Source organism: Ambystoma mexicanum, chromosome 11 (genome assembly GCF_040938575.1).
Source record: "Ambystoma mexicanum isolate Mex_15411 chromosome 11, UKY_AmexF1_1, whole genome shotgun sequence".
Classification (NCBI taxonomy): Eukaryota; Metazoa; Chordata; class Amphibia; order Caudata; family Ambystomatidae; genus Ambystoma; species Ambystoma mexicanum.
In genome coordinates this window covers 1403696920-1403723366 of record NC_090934.1, presented here as the reverse complement: position 1 = coordinate 1403723366, position 26447 = coordinate 1403696920, and the positions used below count along the sequence as shown (strand labels likewise).

The 26447-nt window shown below is 46.3% G+C and overlaps 1 protein-coding gene across 1 annotated transcript in view; it reads left to right on the top strand.

Moving 5' to 3' along the window:
* CERS3 (ceramide synthase 3) overlaps positions 1–26447 on the top strand; it is a 365411-nt gene that overhangs the window by 244077 nt on the left and 94887 nt on the right. The window contains exons 5-6 of the mRNA XM_069625033.1: positions 572–622; positions 3202–3294. Of these exons, the coding sequence (XP_069481134.1) occupies positions 572–622; positions 3202–3294 (144 nt within the window). The remainder of the gene's footprint in view (positions 1–571; positions 623–3201; positions 3295–26447) is intronic.

Here is a 26447-nt window from a genome sequence, read left to right as displayed (position 1 = left end):
CGAGCGTACTCGTCCTTTGTACTTAAGGGGTTCATTTGGGGACCGTGGCAATGATGAGGAGACTGCGTGCACAAAATACCTGCGCCTGTGACTGTCTGCCTGAAAGAAGTGGCACATTAATGCACAGACCCTTGCATGCAGTTGCATACCGATCCTTTAGTGAGCAGGATGGGTTGGGTAAATGGTATATTCAGATAAACCTGCCAGAGTACAGTCTATAGGCAAGCTCCAGGAGCTGGAATATGGGGCGCACAACAGATCAAAATAGTTGGTACAATCCTGTGTGTTTCCATTAAGTTTGTGAAAGGATTTGCATTTTGGCAACTAATTTCAGGGCCCAGAGCTTGGCCTTTAAGTTGGCTTCCAAAGTGGCCCAGAACATGTTTACACTTGCACTTTGAACAAGGGATGCTAGGACGCATTAAGAAATGTGTTCTCTTACACTAATTGGGGCTGTAGGCATCATCTCAAAGGGGCTCTGTTTTGTGGTCTACTGTGAACTTGTTTGAAATCTAAATGTACAGATCACATTGTGTGTGAATGTCACTGATCAGACTTTTCTCTTTCTCAGAAACCCTGGCTTTATGAAATATGGCTGGTGTGGGAGAACTACCCGAAGCAGGTAAGCATTGGCCCCCTACCCCCTTCCAGCCCAGGTGACCCGGAATAACCCCCTGCGTTGATGGTGCATTTCCTGTGGAGCTGAAGATTATTCAGAACCATGATTTCAGTCAACAGTCTGGTGGTCCATGTCAGAAATTACTTCTTAGCAATCCCAGAATGTATCATTTCACCCTTTTTCTTATGACTTGTTTTACTTTCCATGCCTATTTTGAACAAAGCCCAGAGGGCCTTCCAATGTTGAGAAAGCTAATCCGGAAGACCTCTTGGAGTCCTCTTCCCATGTCCCGCCTAGGCTGGATGTGATGGGTGCAAGCTAAAGCATGGACTGGACTTGATGCATGGACCGGATCTCGGTCAATGCCCTGCCAAGCTATCGCGCACCATTTGCCAATCTTGATTTTTGGTGTTGAGTATGTTTTTTAAATCTGCCACGCAATCATCAGTTCAGTAGTCTAGACTCTTGAGTGTGGGCAGCATTCTGTGTGGCACGTGTAGTAAAGCCTAAATGCATCGTTTGGTGGGTCTGGTGTACCCGGAGGTGCCTCGAGGTATAATGCCCTTAGTTCTACCCGATACGCCTGATTTGCAAAATGAACAATCCTGTATCTAGTAAACCCAACCGCTATCCATGTATTGTGGTCTTACAAGCAGTTTTTTTTTGGGGTGGGGTGGGGCGTTTTACACACAAAAAACTACACGTGCGGGGGGAGTGGTTTTGGAACGCTAGGGAAGCAGCCAAGAGGGACTGGCCATGGACCCACGGCCTGACCAGGCATGCCGTAGGTGGGTGGAAGTTATGGGGGCGTGTGGTTAGCCAGAGTGAAGGTAAGGGTGGCACTCCCTGCCAGCACTCCTATTCCTGGTGACCGTGGCGACAGTAGAGTTAAGTCCTAGAATCAGAGGGCCTAAAGAGATCTACATTATCCCTGGTTGCCGAAGTTCCCCATGTCCATATACGCTGAAACTACGGCATTAGAGTACAGATAATGGCGTATAAGGAGGTCACGAGAAACGCCAAGCTTGTCGGTGTTTGGTTATTTACCCATCCATTGAATGATCATGGCCACGCTAATCGCTGTGCCTTCCCCGCCCAAAACACATTCTCCTGGGTGCTCTTTGAGCCAGCTTTATCAAGCCTTACTATCCAACTTTGTGTTAGAGGTGCCTGCCAGTGTTTCTTCAAAGCAGTCTTCCGAGAGCTGTAAACACACTACAGGTGTAATAAAAATGTCCTAACCAGGTCTGCCTTCAGCCACTTGATTTATGAGCACCATGTGTGTCCTCACAGAAGTCCTATTAAAAACGAGCCTTGGGCAAAGCCAAAAGTTTTTGGTTGTGTGTAAGGATTAGCCAGGCACTGTTATTAGATGGCCAGATACGGGCACCCTTTTGCAGCTGCTAGCATTGATGGCCTGTTAATACCACTATGGCAGTGCCTGGCAAGTGCCTATCCCATGTCTACACAAAACCCCCAAACTGTTGGCAAAGCCAATGCTTGTTTTTCCTGTGGTTGGAGAGGCTGCAAACCAATCCTGTTGACCTGATGGTAGACCGCAAGACAGACACCCAAGTGGTTTTTAAATGTTCCCCGAACAAGATAATGTTATGAGCTCCATAAAATACTCTTATTGTTATATATTTTATAATGTCTGCTAAACCGTTTGTTACTTCCCATTGGTTCGGAGTCTGTAATTCACTGATCTGAAATGTGTCGTCTGTGTGAATGCAGAGCTGTGTGTGAACACTGAAGAGTGATTGATGAAAGGTTTGAATAAATCGTAAGCGGTGGCGTTGCTCTGGGCAACCCTCCAGACCATCCTTTATCAGCATGCCATGGCATTACAGAATAGAAGAACCTTATGCAAATCCTGTCTGCAAAGAGAGCGGTCCAGCCCCAACTGTTGCTTCACATCCCTTCTGCACGACCTTCAAACAGGCTAGGCCCACCCAAAATCTTTAAGTGCCCACTCGGGCTCACCGCAGTGACGTTAACATCTGTAAATGCCCACACCGTGCCGCCAACCACATTCGCTTCAGGCCTCACTTATTAGACAATCCTGTCTACGCCTCTGGTGTTGATACTGAGAGTACCAGGGGGGTCTCAAGCCATAGGAAGCGTGATCCATAGCTGGGCATGCCTGTCCCCCCACGTAGGGTGTCCATGCAAAACGGAAGCAGGATGGCTGAACGTCTTGAATACATCATGCGGTTGCTTGAAGGGATGCCATCTAACAGTTCAGGATAGAATGCCCTTATTTGACGTGGCACTATGCCCGATTTGCATATGGTATTCCCCTTTGATAATGGCATGGCTAGGGCAGTGCCCGCTTTATTTTCTTTCTTTTTTGAAAACCTTGCACCCATCATATAGTTGTGTGCATGTTTGAGACGGAAAACAGAGGCATTTGCCCTTCCAAGGCAAGTTCTACCTCCTAGTGAGTAATTGAAATGGGGAGAGGTACACGGGTCAAATGATGGAATTAGCTACAGCATTTGTTAAAAGGAGATGTACAAGAGTGTTGGTTTTAAGTCTTGTTTCGGTACTAAAGGATTAATGCACCTTTGTCCTTTCTCTAGTCGTACCTGATATCTCAGTACTGGTATTACGTGCTGGAGCTCAGCTTCTACTGGTCGTTGCTGTTCAGCGTGGCTTCGGATGTGCGAAGAAAGGCAAGTATCGGACGGAATCATAACTGTTTCTATGCTCAGGTGGACCCTCGCCCGCCTCCCATGCATTTATTTTGTCAGGCTAAGTACCAAGCAAGAACATCCACGGTCACGTGCCAAGCCGCCGCTCTTCGATTTAGTCGACCATACTGGGCCAATCCCTCCTACCCACCTAACCACTGGGTTTAGCCCAGAGACTCCAGGTTTTTACACTCTTCTCCAGGGTCTCCAAGGAAGAGCGTGCAGTCTCCGGGTTTTCCAGCTGTTCGAGCATCTCCACCCACGCCTGCATGTGATTGGATTATTGTAATGCCCTTTACGTAGGGAGCAACAAATACATCACTAATAAGATCCAGATCTTACAAAATAATGCTCTGAGAGCAGCTCTCAACATTCCTAAGAAAACCAGAAGATCCAACAATTGGCTCTCCATTAAAGATAAAATCTTCCTTAAATCAGCCTCCCTGACTCCTAAATGCGTACACCTGGCCGCCCCACATTACCTCACTACTAGATTCTTGAGACAATCCACCAACCGCCCTTCTAGAACAGCCACTGCCAACCTACTTCGAGTGCCTAGATTCAAACGCATGAAGACTGGTGGTAGTAGCTTCCCGGTCAAAGCTGCTCAAAACTTAGGTGGCCTCTACACTGGGTACCTAATTCGTATTTACTGTGTTACTGTTGCTCTGTAATTGTGGTAAAGTAGGGTTTGCCGCTTCACTCCTGTCCGCTTGCTCTTGTTTGTCTCTCTTCCCCCCCCCCCCACTCCCTCCTTATTCCATGGTGCTCTCTATCTCTCCTATCTTCTCTAACTGCTTCTCCATTGACTATCCTGCTCTCCTCAATAAATCTGGTAGGAAAAAGTTTAAAAAGGATATCCTGGTCTCCAACCCAGGCCTCCCTATCGCTGACACCTATACTAGTGCCTCCTCCAAGGAAACTCTTACTGACATCCCCTTTTTCGTGCCTTCCCCTGACCAATGGACCCTTCATATGGTCTCTGTGCTCTCTCCCTTCTCCTCTTCTCCCATTAATGGTGGCACCCGTTGGGATGTCCTCTTGGCCCCCTTCCGCTCCTATAAGGCCATCATTAATGTCCACGCTAATGGGACCGTGTTGGTCCAAGGCCCTCAGGCCAACCTCCACCTCTTTGATAGACGTTTCACGCGCCTCATCAACTTCCTTTCCTCTCCTGCTGTCCCCTCTTCTCTGTCCCCTCTTCTCTGTCCTCGGCTACCTTGCCTCCACCCTCTCACCCTGCCCTCTCTTGCTCCTTCTTCACCTCCACAGGGCGTACCACTAATCTGTACCCCTCCCCGGAAGTCCTTTAAGGATGGCAACCTTCTCCTCATTGCCACTCTCAACTCTCGCTCTGCCGTCAAACATTCCTCTGATATCTGTCGCCTTCTTGAGGAACTGGACCTTGACATCCTCGGTCTCACTGAGACATGGTTCACGGCCAGCTCTGTCACCAGCTTTGACACACTCCTACCTGACGGTTACAAGATCCTCTCCTTGCCCAGGCCCAACCGTGCTGGGGGGGGGGGGGGGTGGCCCTCATCTTCCCTGAGTGGATTCCTGCTACTGTCCCCCTACGCAGACCTACTCCTCCTTTGAATGCCTTGTCTGCCGACTCTCTCTCTCCTAGCCATTCCCTTACCGTGGCTACTATCTATCGGCCACCTGGTCACATTGCCTCCTTCCTCTGAGTGGGCTGACCTCTCCTCCTCACTCCTGTCCACAACCACTCAACTCCTTTTTCTTGGAGACTTCAATATCCACCTTGATGCCTCCTGTCCTCCCTCTGGACTCTCTCTCTCTCTCTTTCTCTTTCTCTTTCTCTCTTTCTCTTTCTCTCTTTCTCTTTCTCTCTCTCTCTTTCTCTTTCTCTCTTTCTCTTTCTCTTTCTCTTTCTCTTTCTCTCCTCACCTTCCCTACCCCACAGGCAAAGCCACCCTCATCACTGCCACCCACCTTTGCGGTCATCCGATCCATGAAGCGCGTGTCAGTTGAGGCTTTCGCTTCCACCTTCTCGCCCCTCCCTCCCCCTTCGGCTGACTCACAGCCCTCTCCACTCTGCTATATCTGATATCCTTGCCCCTGTCATAAGAATCCGCCTGGAGCCCAAAGCCAAATGTAACTCCTGGTATGACTCGGATCTCGTCACCCTTAAACGCAAGTGCAAGGTGGCAGAGAGGAAATGGCGTGCTTCATGTTCATCCTCTGACAAACTGGCCTGCCGCCTGCTCCAAAGGCAATACCGGCTCTCCGTTCTCACTAAGAAGAGAGCCCTTATCCAAGCACGCATCTCTGCGGCATCTAACAATTCGGCCAAACTCTTTAAAATCTGCAAGGAGCTGGCCAACCCTGCTGCAGTCTCCACCTCTCCTGTCCCCTCCCAGGCCCTCTGCACGGCACTGGCCTTTCACTTCATTTAAAAAACCCAGGACTTCCTTTCCCCACTCTCCTCCTATCACCCCCCCCCCCCCCCCTCTATTCCCTGCTCTCCCTCTGGCCCTTCTGCAGCCACCCCTCCTCCCTCCTTCTCTGCTTTTCCCCTTTTTTCTGCTGACAAGGTTTCGAGACAAGTCCGATCTATGAAAGTCTTGTTAAAACAGGTCCACCCCTGTTCCTCAAACTATCAAGGACCACATTGACTCCCTAGCGCCTGCCCTGGCTGACTTCTGCAATCACTCCTTCGCCTCTGAAGTCTTCCCATCCCCCCTCAAGCACTCCCTTGTGCACACCCTTCTTAAGAAACCCTCTTCCGACCCCTCCTGCCCAGCTAACTATCGCCCAATCTCTATCACTCCCTTCCTGGGCAAGCTCCTGGAGAAACTGGCCATCTCCCAGCTTAATCTCCATGCTGAATCTGTTGGTAGTCTTCATGACCATCAGTCTGGCTTCAGAGCTGCCAGAAGCACGGAAACTGCTCTCCTGAACATCCGTGAGGACCTGCTCTCAAACCTTGACTCTAACACCCCTTGTGTTCTCATTTTGCTCGACCTCTCTTCTGCCTTTGACACTGTCAACCACACCATCCTGCTCAACCGTCTCCGTGATAACCTGGGTATCACTGGTCAGGCTCTGGCGTGGCTGACCTCCTTCCTCTCCAATCGACCCTCCCAGGTCCAACTGGGTTCCTTCCTCTCTGACATCTTTTTCTCTACCTGTGGTGTGCCCCACGGATCTAACCTCTCCCCCTGGCTGTTCAACCAGTACCTGGCACTTCTTGCCCACCGCATCGCCGCTCTCTGTCCCAACTTTCAGTGCTATGCGGATGATACCCAGCTCATTTTCAGGCTACCCTCGGCCTCCTCTTCCCCTTCCCTCATCTGACTGTCTGCTATCCAGGAATGGTGTGCCGCCAGCGACCTCTGCCTTAATGCCAGTAAGACTGAGATTCTACTTATCGGCACACCCACTCCCTCCTTCCCTGCAGCTCTCTGGCCGGCCTCCCTTGGCCCTCTTCCTACCTGCAAGGCAAAAAACCTCGGGGTCATCTTCGACTCCACACTCTTTCTCTCCTCACATATCTGACGTCTCTAAGAAGTCACAATACCAGCTACACCTCCTCAGAGGTATCCTTCCTTTCCTCTCCTTCCCCCAGAAGCTCACTGTCTCCAGAGCCCTGGTTCTCTCGAAGCTGGACTACTGTAACAGCCCCTATCTAAATCTTCCTGCCTCTACTCTCCGCCCTTTGCAACTCATCCAGAACAGAACTGCGAGACTTGTCCTTGTCCTCAAGCCCAGGGACAGTATCTCTCCAGGACTGGAATCGCTACACTGGCTCCCAGTGGCTGCGAGGATTAAGTTAAAAACCCCCTGCATTGTCCACAAGGCCTTCTGGGGCCTTGGGCCAAAATACCTTCAACTCTCTCTTCCTAATTATCTTCCTTCTCAAGCTCTTCGCTCATCCACCTCCAACTACCTCAGGGTCCGCCGCTTCTCCAAGCAACGAGCTGGGGGTAGATCTCTCTCCGCAGCAGGGGCCTCCCTCTGGAACAGCCTTCCTGCCTCCCTGAAACTTGAGGAGAACCATCTCCGGTTCCAGAAGCACCTCAACACCTTCCTCTTTGCCTCCGCTTTCTCTCCCTCCCTCCTCTGCTAAAATCACTGAACCTGCAACTGGGCCACTCACCGATCTCGGTCCTTGGCCCAGCCACTCTTCCCTGCACTGCCTACCTGCACTACAGGACTGTCTCTGTATCCTACAGCCCCTTCTCCCAGCACTTACCTTGCACTTGCCACCAGCTGGCCCTATCATTTATCTTGTATTCTACTAACCATGTACTGCACTCTTCTTGCACTTGCCACCAGCTGGCCCTATTATTTATCTTGTATTCTACTAACCATGTACTGCACTTTCCCCTCTCCCCTTCCCCTTTTCCCAGTCCCCCTAACCTTGCACTTGCACGATCTGAATGACACCTGGCCTAGTAGGATCGTTGTCTGTCTCCCCTTGTGCCCCCCACCCCCCGCCTCGTCGCGCCTTGAAACACTTGTTTATAGGCGCGTTACAAATGCCATATCATAACCTATCGTATCAATTCACTTCAACCCACTCTAAGGGAAGACCTGCCTTACCCATGTTTCAGATCCAGCCTAATCCACTGGATTAAGGAACATGACATCTGACTCCTCACTACACTATGTTCACACTACTGTCCGCTACTTCTGTATATAACTGTTGTCTGATGCTTCCTGCCTCCACATGTTCATTTGTATGATCATTTTTAGCACTGTTTATTAATGTATTGTAATGTAATGCACAGCATTGTAACTTGAGCTGCACAATCTTCTTTATGGTTTCTGCGCCCTAGTACCCTTGGGTCTGGTGCGTGTTATAAATAAACAAACAGTTGGCTACAAGAAGACTGTTAGTGGCCAATTACATGGAGGTGGGCAAATCCTGCCCATATTTTGCTTCAGTCATCACAAAAAGTATTGTTTCGCTGCTTTTTAAAAAAAATATGTTGATGTGGCCTTGCAAACGTGTGGATGGGCTTTGCAGTGACGTAGATCTGCAGGTTTTCCATTTTGAAACGTAGGCAGATAGGACTCCTTGTAATCCACCAACCCCAACCTCAATTTTTAACTGGACCGTTCTCAACCCTTCCGCCTTTGCAGTCCCAGAGTTAATATACTGGCGTTTGCTCTGCAGTAAAATTGAAATCTATGCCCAGGAGCAGTGGTGGAAATGGAAACAATTTAAAGGGGGATCCCACAGGAGCCAGAGTGTTTACAGGTGGAGTTCCAAGGAGGCAGAGCTGGCAGTTGAACTATAAAAGGAAATGTTCAAAATAATGGTGCAATTGCTTTCATGCTGCTTCTTTCCAAACTCCACACTGTACACCAATTTCACTTGAAGTCACTTCCATGGCAGCGATTAACCCATAATACTGTTGGCAATACAAGGATTTTTAGTACATTAAGGGATCCATAGAGACACTCTACACTAGAAGGCTACCAGGGTAGCTCAGACGTTTGGGAGACTGCTGCTGAGCTATATATATTAAAACCAGGTTGTTAACTGTATGACTTTTTGCAATTCCTTATTTTAAAAAAATCAAGTGCTATAAAATGTGTTTGGCCAGGGCACGTGTTGGGCTGGCTGCTTGCTTATTTTCAGGGTGGAGGTGGGGGTATTTCTACCCCTGTAGTGAAAATCCAACGTTTGCACCCATGAACCCACTTTTTAATGTCCTAATAACTGCTGTCAACACAACAGAAGTATTAATCACAAATAAATCAGTTTGACAATCATATAACCTATTTATAAATATAACCTGTGATAAGGAAGGGGCACAACATTCACAGGATGTGTCTGTGCTAGTCAGACTAACAAAGAAACGCATTTTATGGTGAATGCAAGTTTAAGCAGCATTTCGGAGTTTGGAAATTACTTTTTTCCTTTCTATGGAACTGTAAGATGCACATTTGGAAAACAATAGTGTTCCCAGCATGTTGGAAGCCTGCTTTCAACAGGGATGGCCCCCACCCCAGTAATTTTCATATTTCCAGTATGCATATGGGTTTTACCTACACATTTCTAGGACGGCTATGGGCGCCACCTTATGCTAACAGCTTCATCTATCATTTCGAAAGACAGCACATCCTCGAGAACCTGTCATGGAAAGAAAAATTAAAATTTGGGTGATGTACATTGATAAGATTTTTGGCCATCTGGCATGGAGACAGAAATTCACTGACACAATATTTAGCAGACATCAATGACATTGATCAGAGAATTCAGTTTACTGCTAAAATAGGGGATCCTGTTATTAATTACCCTGATGTCAAAGTCAACATTCAAAATATACGGCAGACCACATCCGTGTTTACGAAACCTACCCATAGGAATAGTCTACTGCATCATATGAGTTTTCATCTTCCCAACACCTTACGTAATCTACCATACAGCCAAATGATAAGGCTAAAATGAATAATCGGTGATCCAGCTGACTGTGACATCGAACTAGATCAGCTTAGGAAAAAATTGCAGGAAAGCGAATATCCAGACGATGACTTGCAAGCAGCAACAGAGAAAGTAGGTACACTGTCACGCGAAGATCTCCTACAAACCAAAACCAAACGAGCAGCACCAACAATAGTGTACGTCTCCCGTTTCTCAACTTGCACAAATCAAAAAACACATCACCAAACATTGTAACATTCTAACCTGTGACAGCGGCACAAAGGAACTGTTTGCGTCAAAACCACTGTTTGCCTACCAAAGGGGTAGCAATTTAAGAGACCTATTGGTCAACGCAAGAGAAATCAAAAACATCACTAAAGACAAGAGTCTAGGCACCTTCCCGTGCCTGAACTGTGGCAACTGCCATAATATAATAAAAGGAAATACTGTTTCACACCCCGTACAGGGGAGAAGATAAAACTGAGGAACTTTGCCACCTGCAATACGGAGAACACTGTGTTGTAAGAAATGCCCAAGTGGTCTGTTTTATGTGGTAGGAAAGTGAGAATTTGTACGAACGAGCACAAATCATGTATTAGGAACAAGAACCCCACATAATCAGTGGCCTGACATTTTAATGCACAGAACCACAACATGGCACAAGCCAAATTCCAAGTACTCAAAAGTAATTGAGATTAAAGGACCATATCGAGACAAGAAGAAATTAAGGCAGTAGCGTGAATCTTTCTGGATAGATCGGTTGGACAGCATGATGCCCAATGGTATGAACAAGGATTGAGCTCTGAACTGCTTTTTATAGTATTGATCCAGTGTTTTCTAATTTTGGAACTTTAGCAAGTCATGGGTATGCCAGTGGACTTCCATACTTTATATCTCAAGGACCAACAGCTGGCATCACAGAAGACAGTTGTCACACCTTATTAAAATCACGAGCAATCAACAACATAGTGAACTGAAAATGATTATATGCACCTTGATGTTTTTTTATTAAAAAAAATGCATCGTTTTTTATTATGCCCACATTTTATTTTTCATTTCAAATTGGTGATGTACGTTAGAATATTAGGAAATTATTGGATCTACTCGTCTCACTATATACACACGCTCACACAATAGGGTAATTAGCAGACGCACGAGTCCAGACATTGTTTGATAGAGACATCCTTCAAGGTGGACGCCGCTGCCCAAGCATGAGGGCCATCTTGTCGGGCACGCCTTTCCCAGGGCAGCACGGCCGTTTTAGCAGGAACGGGCACGACAGCTCGAGCTTCTACTGATGTCGTGCATCACGTGGACACGATCGAGAATCACGGTATGCTTCGCCGGTTACAGATGCAATATATAGTTTGTACAAAACAAAACTACCCCTTACACATAACGTGAATATTAACGTTCTCTTGTAGATCGTACCGCATGCAGAAACCCGACTAGGACAGAGGTCTCTGTCCAATACAGGTTAGGGCCTTCAAGGCATTAGGATCACACGTGTGCTGGACGCAACGATTCTTGTCCTCCGGGACTACACTAAGTGCACCTAATTGCAAGAAGTATGTCTATAGAAACTTCTATGGACATCCATAGCAAACCGCACAGGCAATTTTATGGACTTCTATCACGGAGCTAATTGGGTGAAAGGGGAAATATTCACTGGCCTGGTCCTTGGCGAACATGAACATTTCTCCTTATAACGTATGCTCAAGATGAGGTTGACCTCTGGAGGCAAATCCTAACTAGCGCACTCACACACATTGATGTTTATGGCGACTGAGCACCAGCAATGCAATGCAGGATATTGAACAGTCGAAAATCTGCTCAACTTAACATATATCATTCTGCAATCGCTTGTATTACATGTTACTCGTGATAGTTTCTCGTTCCACCTTGTGGGCGCCCCGCTAATATATTGCTGCACATGTAATCAAAGTTACCCATATGTTGTCTAACTGCACAATGATATGATGTGTAGAATGTCTGGCCCCTAACATGTGTGTGATTTTGACTCATTGATTTGTATATATCCTAATGATTTTATTTTGTTGATAAGGCAGGACGCAAGGCCCCGATTAAAGGACCAATGTTCCAAAATGCTTAGGCATCCTATTGCTCATTTGCTATGAGAATTAGAACACCTCTTTTGGTTCGTTCTATCAGATTAAAATGAATGATTTGATGGAACTGGGTCGGACAGAATTTTTTTTACATTAGACCATTGGAAAATTACAATCGTCAGACATTCCTTGAAGTAGATTACCCTTTTTGGGCATTAGGGTGTGCCGCCCACACACATGGTTTATAATCCTCTGTCATTAATCCAGAAGTGCCCGGCACGATGGTACTTGATAGTCGGCCTAAAAACTCAAAAAGGACAGGACTGCGCCCTTCAAGCAACACCAAACTTTAACTGTAAAGTCCTGTCTCCTCTCAACTATACTCTTTACGGTCAAAGTCCCCCTGAGAAAGTTATTCAGAACTGCGAACCCGATGTAGAACTACACAACATGTAACTTCCACACTTATCTCCTGGCGAGTACTAACATTATAACCTCACACACTATAAATACAATATTCTTTATTGCACAATTTCTTTAAAAACACACATTTTCTTTTTTACATAATTCATTGTATATGACAGACTATATGGAAATACACAATTGGTGCTTTAGCACAAACTAAATTCTCATAGTTTCCAAAATCAAGCTACTGAAAACACCAATGTAAAGGTCTTGGGTCCTATATAAATGACACACAAATGATACTAGCACTGGTAAAGTCAGGCATCCATGTGTCTAGCATCGACCAATTTGTATCCTTGACAGATTCTTTAATTACAAATCTTAAATAGACTACAAAGGCCCTATTTTAACTGTCTAAACAATCAAACAGTACTTAAACCCAACATGTTTCATTCCCATTTAAATTACAGAATGATGTACGGAAATTCATCAGGGGCAAAAAAAACAAAAAACAAAAAAAACATGCCATGAAACATTGGTTTCTGTTCTCCACCATTCCAACACTGGGTTCACCTTATTTCTCGGGTGATAGTGGGCTGCACCTCACAGAACTAATATAACAGACATATTCACGACGAACATAACTAAACTACCAGCAGTGGCCACTCAAAAACACAGATAATTTCCCCACCTCAGGAATAGTCAATAGTCCATGATTCCTGTGATGTCCCTTAAAGGCCAGAAGATGGAAAACGGGCTCAGCAAATGACCCCTGCAAACACGCGAATGACGGCTGGGGAAAGGCGAACAGAGAAGATTGCTTCACTGAGCCCCCAGCTTCCTTTGGCGAAGCTGGTGCCTCGGTAAAGGCTTGACAGGGCTGAGGCAAGCCGAGTCGGGGTCGGTCATCTGATGCTGTATCTCGGACCCGGAAAGAGACAGTCCATTGGCCAGCGCTGCCCAGGAGTTCAAGCCACTGAACTGTTTGCCCAACTAGATCTTGAACCCCTCGTGCATACAAACCTGTTATTGTGTATCAATTTCCTATGCTCCATATCTGCCTGCCTTGATTGATCGCAATACGGTCTGTGGTGTAGCCAAACTGGGCTCAATCACGTGGGCTAGGGGAGTCTCGAGCCATGCGACGAGTGCAAAATAAGATTTGCCCGGAAGAGATTCATTCCGGCACGAGCAGTGAAAGCAGTGAGATAAGGGTGTTATTTGCTCCGTGTGAGAACAAGCGAGGCGTGCAAAGGTTTCCCGGCCTCCTGTAATGTAACGGTGGTCGGGAATTCAAAATGGCCTCCGGGCCACTCTGATACCCGCTACACAGAAAGGGGGTTTATGGGTATCGGGCCTTTCGAAGGGTGCATGGGTTTGGGCCCACAGTCCCTGTGGTGTAAAATTGCCCTTTCTGCTAATTGCAGCACAATGAGCCATGTGTTGTGGCTAGGCTTTCCAGCATGCCACCGTGTCTCAAGGCACTAGGAAGCAAACGTCAGGCAGCAGGTTTGCCCTGCATAAAACACTAAAACGGTGTCCCAGTCTGTGAGCAACTTTCTCGCAAATGATGAAGCATTCCCCACTAGCCAGCTGCATCTTCTTGCAGGCGTTAAGGGCACAAAAGTTCCCATGTGGTCCGGAAGTGACACTTCTAGGTGAAAAGGGAGACCAATTTGCCTCAGGGCTGAATGCAGTGGAGTAACCTTGCTGAAAAACCTGGGGGGGGGACATGACATCTGAAGAAAAGTTGCCCCATCCAAATGAATGGGGTCAAAATGGTGTGCCATGAAAGTTGAGGGGGGACAAAAGCCCCTGTGCCCCCCTGAAATTACGCCCATGGCGGAATGAAGCAGATGTGTTAAAGATGCATACCACTTAAGCAATAAGCCTGGAGAGGGTGTGGCGGGGGTGTGGCATTACACATCTGGTAATGCCCCAGGGCCCATAGTTACAGGAGCGAGTGATGCGAAACAAAAAAAGATGGCTACCATGGGGCAAAGGGGCTAAAAGTCCCTTCTCTCTTTCCCTGGCAGCCAGGACGCGGCTGCAAGCGGTGCTGCAACAGAGGCTTTGTCGGGCTGGTGAGGACCGAGCGGGGGCCAATCAGCTTGCTTGTTACAAGCTCATGGTCCCTCGTTGGGTACTAATTCTCTACTCATTCAATCAGTGTTGCCAACTTAGCGACTTTGTCGCTATATTTAGCGACAAACAGCAGTCCCCTAGCGACTTTCTTCATTCAAAGCGACTAGCGACAAATCTAGCTACTTTCATTGGTTTGAAGACGTACACTTTTTTTCTATTGGTTTGGAGACTTGCAAGTTTCCAAACCAATAGAAAAGGGTGTATGTCAACCAAACAATAGCAGTACCCCCAATCAATGCACCCGTCCTTGTAGCCAGGCTCCAGCACAACAAGTCACGTCATGTCACTGATGCCCCCGCCCGGCCGCGAGAGGCACGAGAATGCTGCGAGATTATGCTAATTAGGCAGTGATGTCATTTAGCTACTTTTAGCTACTTTTAGGACAGCCTCTAGCTACTTTCTGGACTGAGGAGTTGGCAACACTGCATTCAATCAGCATCTTATTGCAGGCGTTAAGGGCACAAACGTTCCCATGTGGTCCGGAAGTGACACTTCTAGGTGAAAAGGGAGACCAATTTGCCTCAGAGCGGAATGCAGTGGAGTAACCTTGCTGAAAAATCTGGGGGGGGGGGGACATGACATCTGAAGAAAAGGTGCCCCATCCAAATGAATGGGGTCAAAATGGTGTGCCATGAAAGTTGAGGGGGGACAAACGCTCCTGTGCCCCCCTGAAATTACGCCCATGGCGGAATGAAGCGGATGTGTTAAAGATGCATACCACTTAAGCAATAAGCCTGGCGTGGGTGTGGCGGGGGTGTGGCATTACACATCTGGTAATGCCCCAGGGCCCATAGTTACAGGAGCGAGTGATGCGAAACAAAAAAAGATGGCTGCCATGGGGCAAAGGGGCTAAAAGTCCCTTCTCTCTTTCCCTGGCAGCCAGGACGCGGCTGCAAGCGGTGCTGCAACAGAGGCTTTGTCGGGCTGGTGAGGACCGAGCGGGGGCCAATGAGCTTGCTTGTTACAAGCTCATGGTCCCTCGTTGGGTACTAATTCTCTACTCATTCAATCAGCTGCACTAGAGAGGAGCAGCCCTCGGAACTGGACCGGGAGCGCCTGGAGCTGGGTTTTTGTGTTTGTGTGGAGGAGCTGGCTGGGTGGGCAGTGTTTCTGCATGGGGGGGGGGGTGCCACGTGATGTTCTTGGGTGCTTCTAGTTCTGTGCTAGGTCCCCCGTCGTGTTGGCCATATATCTTGTCCCTTAGCCCCTCTCCTCCGAGCACCCACGCTAATATATTTTTTTGGGACATACTACCTTTGCCAAGCCCAATGCTGGGGTACATTCATTCTTATGGCTCCAGTGTGCTGCGTTATGGCATGTTCTTGGTATGTTCGTGCTATGCTATGCTGTGTCGTGTCATATTACATTGCTGGAACGTGTTTTGCACTGTTGGTCTGTATTGTTCCCATATGCATCTTTGCTAGAAATGTTACCATGAAAGTGTGCTTTCAACGTACACTTTCCTTTTGTGGAACTCTTCCAACCCACCACCCCGCCCCCCCCCTTCTCCAAGCTCTCCAGTTGGTCTTCCTCTTCTCCCTCACTGCATCTAGATGCAGCCCAGCCTTTTTTATTTGCTTTTGTGTACCCCCCACGACACTTGCTATGATACTGTTATTTCATAGGTCACATTTTGTTATGCAATTGCACATTGTCCTGTTGCTTTGCACAAGGCTGGCGAGCACTTTGAAGCCGCCACAAGGGAATAAGTAGCACTCTATGAAACATCCATGAAGATAAAGGAAACACTTAAGCAGCAGTCGGTGGAAGGGGCCCCCCAGTAACTTGGTGGGCAGTACAGCCCACCGAACGCAGCTGTAGTGCCTAAAGACCGATGCAATTGAATTCCATGGCATCTGCCTACTTATAGCTTAAGCCGTCCCGGGAGGATAGCTCAGCAGCAACGTGCTCGCCTTGGAAACAAGACGACACGAAGCACCACAGGTTTGATCCGCGTATCCGCGCTTAGAAACCTCTGGGTATTAAGCATGTTATAAATCCACAACTTGGACGTATTCCTGTAACAGCGCCTCGATGCACCTGGCTGTGAGAGCGCTTTAAAAATGCAAAATAAATAAAATGAATAAAGTTCACAGTCGGAGGTGCTTCGTAAGCGTAGAGGGTGTGTGCGGTGGAAGCCATGGTGCAGTGGCTCCAGGCCTGATGGCATTACATAGTGGACCATGCTGGCTGGGAGGCATGGGATAGTGGTAAAGCACACATTGACCCATTGGCATGCTAGTAACTCCGGACGTGATGCTTCAGTGGCATTCCAAAGGAGGAGTGCCGTTTTAATCATTCATTCATTGAATCTTGGGAGGTCATTGGCGACAGTGCTATGCTGTAGATGTTGCTGGCCGCTGATTGGGAAATGGCCCAGACTTGCTCGTCCATGTGACTGACTTTTTAGCAAGTCCCAAAGTCTGTGGACCAAGTTGCACGACGCTGCATAGGTCAGTCTAACACTTATATGGGGGTGTGGTGAGTTCTGTGTTGCCGACAGCAATTCCTTCAAATTACTTTACTTTAAGGAATTCTGCTGACAAAACATTTCGGGGGCCGGGGGGCTCCTCTGACAAGTCCATAATTTCCTAACACCACTCGCCCTTCCCCTACCTCAGCCCCTGGGCCCTGATATATATATATTTCGATGTGTTTTCGGCGGAATTCTATCGCAGTAAAGTACTTGGATAGAATTCCTGTCAATGGAAGGACGTCGTACCGTGTGGTTATCCCCAGTGCTGGAAATCGCAACCATATACTCTGGGAACCCTCTCCTCCTTTTGGGGAATGGAGCAGGGGGAGGAGTGTGGTCGAGGTGTGTGGCCGCAGGCCATGTCGCACAGCACAATATCTCTTCATGGAACCCAAGCCCAACGATTTGCATAAAAGCAAAGTGCCTTTTGGGAGTATAAGAATGCCCACAATTTTAATTTGAAGTATTTCTGTGTTGGTGGTTTACCGAGAAACCCTTTTGAGTGCGTAATGGAAGTTCGATTCTGCTCTTTTCATTGGTCACAATCCCCACCCTAACAAAAAAAAAGTGTGAATTGCAAGATGGATCTATCAATTTATCACCTCCTGAACAGGACCGGATGGATATGAGGCTGTGGTTGTTTTTGCGTTCAGTCTCGCATGTCGTCTTCTGGCTGTTCGTGCATGAGAGTTCGTTTTGGGAACCGATCTGGGAGTCTCCTGGGCTAGGCCCTGTGCCTCCTGAAACAACATGGCTCCTGAGAGTTGCTGGAGCTCCGTTCCGTCTCTTCAGGCCCATTTCCTACCCCAGTTATCCCTAGTGTGAAGGGACAAGGAGAGGCAACGAACAGCTTGCACATTTCTAGCTCAATGATTTAAAGTGAAAACTCCAAGTACTGGCATTCGCTGAAGGCAGTGAAGCCTCAAGAGGGGGCCCGAAACCCCCCTCCCCCGCCCCCTCTCACGGGTGCCGCCACCAGGCCTTTAATCTGGCAGCATTTCGGGGATATTCTGTTCCCGGATTATGTTCAAAATTTTGCATGGATATTTTAAATACAAATCCGGTAGCATCTCCTGCCGAGTTCCCGGGCATGTGTTTGCACAGCGTGTAATCAACACCGGCCTTCGGCCCTGGACTGCACATGAAAATCCGGCTTCCGTTTGCCTAATGTGCACTCTCGGCTACAGCTTCCATCTGCAGGCGAGGAAGGCTGGCTTTTCCGGCTGCTGAAATGAATGCACCTCATTTCTGGGGGGCGAGGGGGAGTCTGGTGGAGGTAGTCCATAAAAAGAATTGAGAGCTTTGCTTACCATTCGAGCCCGTGGTTGGGTTCGGGCCCGGCCCAATTCAGTGGCATGTCAGGGGCCGGCGTGCCACAGACTTTACCCTGCTGTGTTGGCCTTTGAGATAAAGACTGGTTCTCTAGCCAGTGCTTCTGAACGCCCTGTATGTTTGGGCTCAAGTCTGCACCTTGCTGGGCTGATGGGGCATCTCGGGTTAGGTAATAGAAGTCCCATTGCCAACCAATCCATTGTTCTGGCTCTCGGACCTTAGCAGGGAGGGGGGTGGGGGTGTATGGGGTCAAGGGTGCAGGACGTGAGGCGGTAACTAAATTGTAAAACTCTTCCAATAAGTAATTTTACAACCACGCCTACTCCGCGCCACTCCTGTAGTCACCTGTTCCTTTGCCATACTTGACACCATTGGGGGCTAGAAGGTAGGATTGGGTTATGGGATGGTTTTACCCCATGCATTGGGGAGGGTTTACATGTTCTTAAGACTGCAATGCCGGTTTGTTTCAATATTAGTTTTAGAATTGTCACTTGGCCCAACCTGGCGCAATTCATGCACACACATGGAATCGTAGCGGCAAATGAATGATATTGGCGTTTTAACCAATCCGGATGTGGAAAATAAAGCTACATTGATTCTTGTCTTAACTGTAATGGCTTCTAAATTGTCAGGTTGCTTTACTATGCGATTTGTGTATTTTGAAAGTGAACTTTAAAAGACCATTTCAATGTAATCCTTGAAGAACAAAATATGTTTATCAAGTAGAGATCACAAGGTATGTTTTTGAGTGCCTAAATTTCAGATTGAATTAAAATTCCAGTTTCACTGCTTACCCAAAGTGTGATCTATTAAGTTATGTTCTATGTACTTGTGTTTCGCCGGTGTGCCAAAAATGGAATCTTGTCATTTAACTGCGAAAACGGGAGTCGTTGGAGCTAATTGAGTTTGCACTACTCATGAGGCAGGATTCATTATTTACTCCTACGTCCCGTTCCCTTTCCTCCATACTATAAGGGCATCCCTCGCTAGGGGCGGGAGATGCAACCTTTTTCACCAGAAAAAATCTTACCCTTTAAATTTGGGGGTGCAGCCATGGGAGCATGCACTCTCCTGACTCCGCCCACCAGTGCCACTCCTCCGTCCACTTTTACGCGTCGACCAGAACGGACCACTTTAATCGGCACTCCTGGGTTAGGCTTTGGCCTAGTAATTCCACACGCTCTTCCCCGAAATATGCTTCTGGGTTAGTGGCCCCATAGATAGCCACTCAGAGTTCAGTTATTACTGCTCTGGTTCTTGCTCAGTCCCGTATCACTTGCTTTGACGGGCAGCTCTCACCAGCCAGTCGGTGCACCAGATTCAAGGATACCAGACTGGCTGCAGCAGAACCAGCATTCATGTACACCTATTCTGCTGCCAGTCACTGGAGTGGCCTTGGTTGGCACAGGGAATGCATGTTAGCCAAGAGGATTAGTGATTATAATGCTATGCACCAGTCTCCTGGCACATCTTCTGGCATTACATGGTTTCTTTGCGCTTCGGGGTCTGCAATGGTATGAGACTTAATGTAGGAGCTGGGGTGGGGGGGCGGAGGACAGGGAAAGGTTCCTTTGTTGTAGTGTTGTGTGCAGATCTGACGTATCTTTGAGGTTTTTTATGAGTTCTCTAGAGCAGTGGTTAACGTGCTGCAGACTAATATAAATTGTAGTGTTCTCTGGGATCTTCAATGTGTTTTTTTAAGGAGTGCAAAGAGTTTTTTTGGTTCATCTGTGGTGCATTGGTGTGGTCTTTATGTGAATACAGTGTAGACGGATGTCATTTGGGTGGTGTGCTTTCCGTGGTGTAACCTCCTGTTCCGGTGCTAGAGTTGCATTGTCAGTTACGGTGGGAGAGGTGGTGATTGTTATCGTACCTTGCCCATCACACTACCCAGTAACACCTCTGGAAAATCTTTTTCACTTTGGAAATATCACATGCAACTTTTATGCATTGTTATGCCATATTATGCAGTGTTGGGCTAAGTCGGGGGTCTGCAAACTCACTCTCCAGATACTTTGGACTATAGCTCCAATTATCACTCCTGATTGGCTTTGCTGGCTAGGGCTGATGGGAATTGTAGTTCAAACATCTGCCGAGGCAAAGGTTGCAGACCCCTGGACTAAGTGATTCTATGCACAGTGACAGACACTATGACTTGGCACAAAAATTCGGGCCTGCTGTTTCTAGTCCTCCCCTATACCTGCCCTCTGGCACATCAGCGACACTCGGTCTTACATGGTATTATGGTGCAGTGGCAGAGTCAACCACACACCATGTTAGGGAGAATTCTCCAGAATGGCTATTTTCCCTTACCTTTTGAGTCCCTCAGCAGCTTTGCTGGATTTCTAGGGTTTAATTTTTTTTTACCTGGTAAGAGTGTAAGCATTTTTTCCCCACCATTACATGTGTTTTGCTGTGTGTTGTACATTTTTATGCTCGTGGACTATGAAGTCACACCCACCCCATAGGCATAATCTTTTTACTGTTTCACCCAGCACCTTTAGCGCAGTGACACAGGGTTGTCTTTTCAGACTTCCCACTTTAAACTCCAGTTTTTGGGACTGAGTACTGTCTCCCAGAACATGTAAAGTTACCATTGACTTTACTAGTCTTTTTAAATTTACAGACCCAGTACAATCTATCTTCCAATAATAGTTATCCCCTTTTGTCTGATTCTCATAGAACCTTAGTATGTTCCCCTTTCCCTAAGACTTGGCTGGTGGCAGTGGCATCTACCATTTTTATTCTACCGCAGACTATGAAAATAGCCTTTGGTACCATTTGAGGCTATGGTGCTAGCCCCGAACTCCAACCCTGTAATCCACTTTCGCCTGAAACTTTGACAGAGGAGATCTGCAAGGAATCTTCTTCCCTTGAGCTTGGTGGTTTATAGGCGCGTTACAAATGCCCTATCATAACCTATCGTATCAATTCACTTCAACCCACTCTAAGGGAAGACCTGCCTTACCCATGTTTCAGATCCAGCCTAATCAGCTGGATTAAGGAACATGACATCTGACTCCTCACTACACTATGACTACACTACACTATGTTCACACTACTGTCCGCTACTTCTGTATATAACTGTTGTCTGATGCTTCCTGCCTCCACATGTTCATTTGTATGATCTTTTTTAGCACTGTTTATTAATGTATTGTAATGTAATGCACAGCATTGTAACTTAAGCTGCACAATCTTCTTTATGGTTTCTGCACCCTAGTACCCTTGGGTCTGGTGAGTGTTATGAATAAACAAACAGTTGGCTACAAGAAGACTGTTAGTGGCCAATTACATGGAGGTTGGCAAATCCTGCCCATATTTTGCTTCAGTCATCACAAAGAGTATTGTTTCGCTGCTTTTTTAAAAAAATATGTTGATGTGGCCTTGCAAACGTGTGGACGGGCTTTGCAGTGACGTAGATCTGCAGGTTTTCCATTTTGAAACGTAGGCAGGTAGGACTCCTTGTAATCCACCAACCCCAACCTCTTTTTGACTGGACCGTTCTCAACCCTTCCGCCTTTGCAGTCCCAGAGTTAATATACTGGCGTTTGCTCTGCAGTAAAATTGAAATCTATGCCCAGGAGCAGTGGTGGAAATGGAAACAATTTAAAGGGGGATCCCACAGGAGCCAGAGTGTTTACAGGTGGAGTTCCAAGGAGGCGGGGCTGGCAGTTGAACTATAAAAGGAAATGTTCAAAATAATGGTGCAATTGCTTTCATGCTGCTTCTTTCCAAACTCCACACTGTACACCAATTTCACTTGAAGTCACTTCCATGGCAGCAATTAACCCATAATACTGTTGGCAATACAAGGATTTTTAGTACATTAAGGGATCCATAGAGACACTCTACACTAGAAGGCTACCAGGGTAGCTCAGACGTTTGGGAGACTGCTGCTGAGCTATATATATTAAAACCAGGTTAACTGTATGACTTTTTGCAATTCCTTATTTTAAAAAAATCAAGTGCTATAAAATGTGTTTGGCCAGGGCACGTGTTGGGCTGGCTGCTTGCTTATTTTCAGGGCGGAGGTGGGGGTATTTCTACCCCTGTAGTGAAAATCCAACGTTTGCACCCATGAACCCACTTTTTAATGTCCTAATAACTGCTGTCAACACAACAGAAGTATTAATCACAAATAAATCAGTTTGACAATCATATAACCTATTTATAAATATAACCTGTGATAAGGAAGGGGCACAACATTCACAGGATGTGCCTGTGCTAGTCAGACTAACAAAGAAACACATTTTATGGTGAATGCAAGTTTAAGCAGCATTTCGGAGTTTGGAAATTACTTTTTTCCTTTCTATGGAACTGTAAGATGCACATTTGGAAAACAATAGTGTTCCCAGCATGTTGGAAGCCTGCTTTCAACAGGGATGGCCCCCACCCCAGTAATTTTCATATTTCCAGTATGCATATGGGTTTTACCTACACATTTCTAGGACGGCTATGGGCGCCACCTTATGCTAACAGCTTCATCTATCATTTCGAAAGACAGCACATCCTCGAGAACCTGTCATGGAAAGAAAAATTAAAATTTGGGTGATGTACATTGATAAGATTTTTGGCCATCTGGCATGGAGACAGAAATTCACTGACACCATTTTTAGCAGACATCAATGACATTGATCAGAGAATTCAGTTTACTGCTAAAATAGGGGATCCTGTTATTAATTACCCTGATGTCAAAGTCAACATTCAAAATATACGGCAGACCACATCCGTGTTTACGAAACCTACCCATAGGAATAGTCTACTGCATCATATGAGTTTTCATCTTCCCAACACCTTACGTAATCTACCATACAGCCAAATGATAAGGCTAAAATGAATAATCGGTGATCCAGCTGACTGTGACATCGAACTAGATAAGCTTAGGAAAAAATTGCAGGAAAGCGACTATCCAGACGATGACTTACAAGCAGCAACAGAGAAAGTAGGTACACTGTCATGCGAAGATCTCCTACAAACCAAACGAGCAGCACCAACAATAGTGTACGTCTCCCGTTTCTCAACTTGCACAAATCAAAAAACACATCACCAAACATTGTAACCTGTGACAGCCGCACGAAGGAACTGTTTGCGTCAAAACCACTGTTTGCCTACCAAAGGGGTAGCAATTTAAGAGACCTATTGGTCAACGCAAGAGAAATCAAAAACATCACTAAAGACAAGAGTCTAGGCACCTTCCTGTGCCTGAACTGTGGCAACTGCCATAATATAATAAAAGGAAATACTGTTTCACACCCCGTACAGGGGAGAAGATAAAACTGAGGAACTTTGCCACCTGCAATACGGAGAACACTGTGTTGTAAGAAATGCCCAAGTGGTCTGTTTTATGTGGTAGGAAAGTGAGAATTTGTACGAACGAGCACAAATCATGTATTAGGAACAAGAACCCCACATAATCAGTGGCCTGACATTTTAATGCACAGAACCACAACATGGCACAAGCCAAATTCCAAGTACTCAAAAGTAATTGAGATTAAAGGACCATATCGAGACAAGAAGAAATTAAGGCAGTAGCGTGAATCTTTCTGGATAGATCGGTTGGACAGCATGATGCCCAATGGTATGAACAAGGATTGAGCTCTGAACTGCTTTTTATAGTATTGATCCAGTGTTTTCTAATTTTGGAACTTTAGGAAGTCATGGGTATGCCAGTGGACTTCCATACTTTATATCTCAAGGACCAACAGCTGGCATCACAGAAGACAGTTGTCACACCTTATTAAAATCACGAGCAATCAACAACAGTGAACTGAAAATGATTATATGCACCTTGATGTTTTTTTAGTAAAAAAAATGCATCGTTTTTTATTATGCCCACATTTTCTTTTTCATTTCAAATTGGTGATGTACGTTAGAATATTAGGAAATTATTGGATCTACTCGTCTCACTATATACACATGCTCACACGATAGGGTAATTAGCAGACGCACGAGTCCAGACATTGTTTGATAGAGACATCCTTCAAGATGGACGCCGCTGTCCAAGCATGAGGGCCATCTTGTCGGGCACGCCTTTCCCATGGCAGCACGGCCGTTTTAGCAGGAACGGGCAGGCCAGCTCGAGCATCACGTGGACACGATCGAGAATCGCGGTATGCTTCGCCGGTTACAGATGCAATATATAGTTTGTACAAAACAAAACCACCCCTTACACATAACCTGAATATTAACGTTCTCTTGTAGATCGTACCGCATGCAGAAACCCGACTAGGACAGAGGTCTCTGTCCAATACAGGTTAGGGCCTTCAACGCATTAGGATCACACGTGTGCTGGACGCAACGATTCTTGTCCTCCGGGACTACACTAAGTGCACCTAATTGCAAGAAGTATGTCTATAGAAACTTCTATGGACATCCATAGCAAAACGCACAGGCAATTTTATGGACTTCTATCACGGAGCTAATTGGGTGAAAGGGGAAATATTCACTGGCCTGGTCCTTGGCGAACATGAACATTTCTCCTTATAACGTATGCTCAAGATGATGTTGACCTCTGGAAGCAAATCCTAACTAGCGCACTCACACACATTGATGTTTATGGCGACTGAGCACCAGCAATGCAATGCAGGATATTGAACAGTCGAAAATCTGCTCAACTTAACATATATCATTCTGCCATCGCTTGTATTACATGTTACTCGTGATAGTTTCTCGTTCCACCTTGTGGGCGCCCTGCTGATATATTGCTGCACATGTAATCAAAGTTAACCATATGTTGTCTAACTGCACGATGATATGATGTGTAGAATGTCTGGCCCCCAACATGTATGTGATTTTGACTCATTGATTTGTATATATCCTAATGATTTTATTTTGTTGATAAGGCAGGACGCAAGGCCCCGATTAAAGGACCAATGTTCCAAAATGCTTAGGCATCCTATTGCTCATTTGCTATGAGAATTAGAACACCTCTTTTGGTTCGTTCTATCAGATTAAAATGAATGATTTGATGGAACTGGGTCTGACAGAATTTTTTTTACATTAGACCATTGGAAAATTACAATCGTCAGACATTCCTTGAAGTAGATTACCCTTTTTGGGCATTAGGGTGTGCTGCCCACACACATGGTTTATAATCCTCTCTCATTAATCCAGAAGTGCCCGGCACGATGGTACTTGATAGTGGGCCTAAAAACTCAAAAAGGAAAGGACTGCGCCCTTCAAGCAACACCAAACTTTAACTGTAAAGTCCTGTCTCCTCTCAACTATACTCTTTACGGTCAAAGTCCCCGGGGGGACCCCCCACCCCCCTGAGAAAGTTATTCAGAACTGCGAACCCGCTGTAGAACTACACAACATGTAACTTCCACACTTATCTCCTGGCGAGTACTAACATTATAACCTCACACACTATAAATACAATATTCTTTATTGCACAATTTCTTTAAAAACACACATTTTCTTTTTTACATAATTCATTGTATATGACAGACTATATGGAAATACACAATTGGTGCTTTAGCACAAACTAAATTCTCATAGTTTCCAAAATCAAGCTACTGAAAACACCAATGTAAAGGTCTTGGGTCCTATATAAATGACACACAAATGATACTAGCACTGGTAAAGTCAGGCATCCATGTGTCTAGCATCGACCAATTTGTATCCTTGACAGATTCTTTAATTACAAATCTTAAATAGACTACAAAGGCCCTATTTTAACTGTCTAAACAATCAAACAGTACTTAAACCCAACATGTTTCATTCCCATTTAAATTACAGAATGATGTACGGAAATTCATCAGGGGCAAAAAAAACAAAAAACAAAAAAAACATGCCATGAAACATTGGTTTCTGTTCTCCACCATTCCAACACTGGGTTCACCTTATTTCTCGGGTGATAGTGGGCTGCACCCCACAGAACTAATATAACAGACATATTCACGACGAACGTAACTAAACTACCAGCAGTGGCCACTCAAAAACACAGATAATTTCCCCACCTCAGGAATAGTCAATAGTCCATGATTCCTGTGATGTCCCTTAAAGGCCAGAAGATGGAAAACGGGCTCAGCAAATGACCCCTGCAAACACGCGAATGACGGCTGGGGAAAGGCGAACAGAGAAGATTGCTTCACTGAGCCCCCAGCTTCCTTTGGCGAAGCTGGTGCCTCGGTAAAGGCTTGACAGGGCTGAGGCAAGCCGAGTCGGGGTCGGTCATCTGATGCTGTATCTCGGACCCGGAAAGAGCCAGTCCATTGGCCAGCGCTGCCCAGGAGTTCAAGCCACTGAACTGTTTGCCCAACTAGATCTTGAACCCCTCGTGCATACAAACCTGTTATTGTGTATC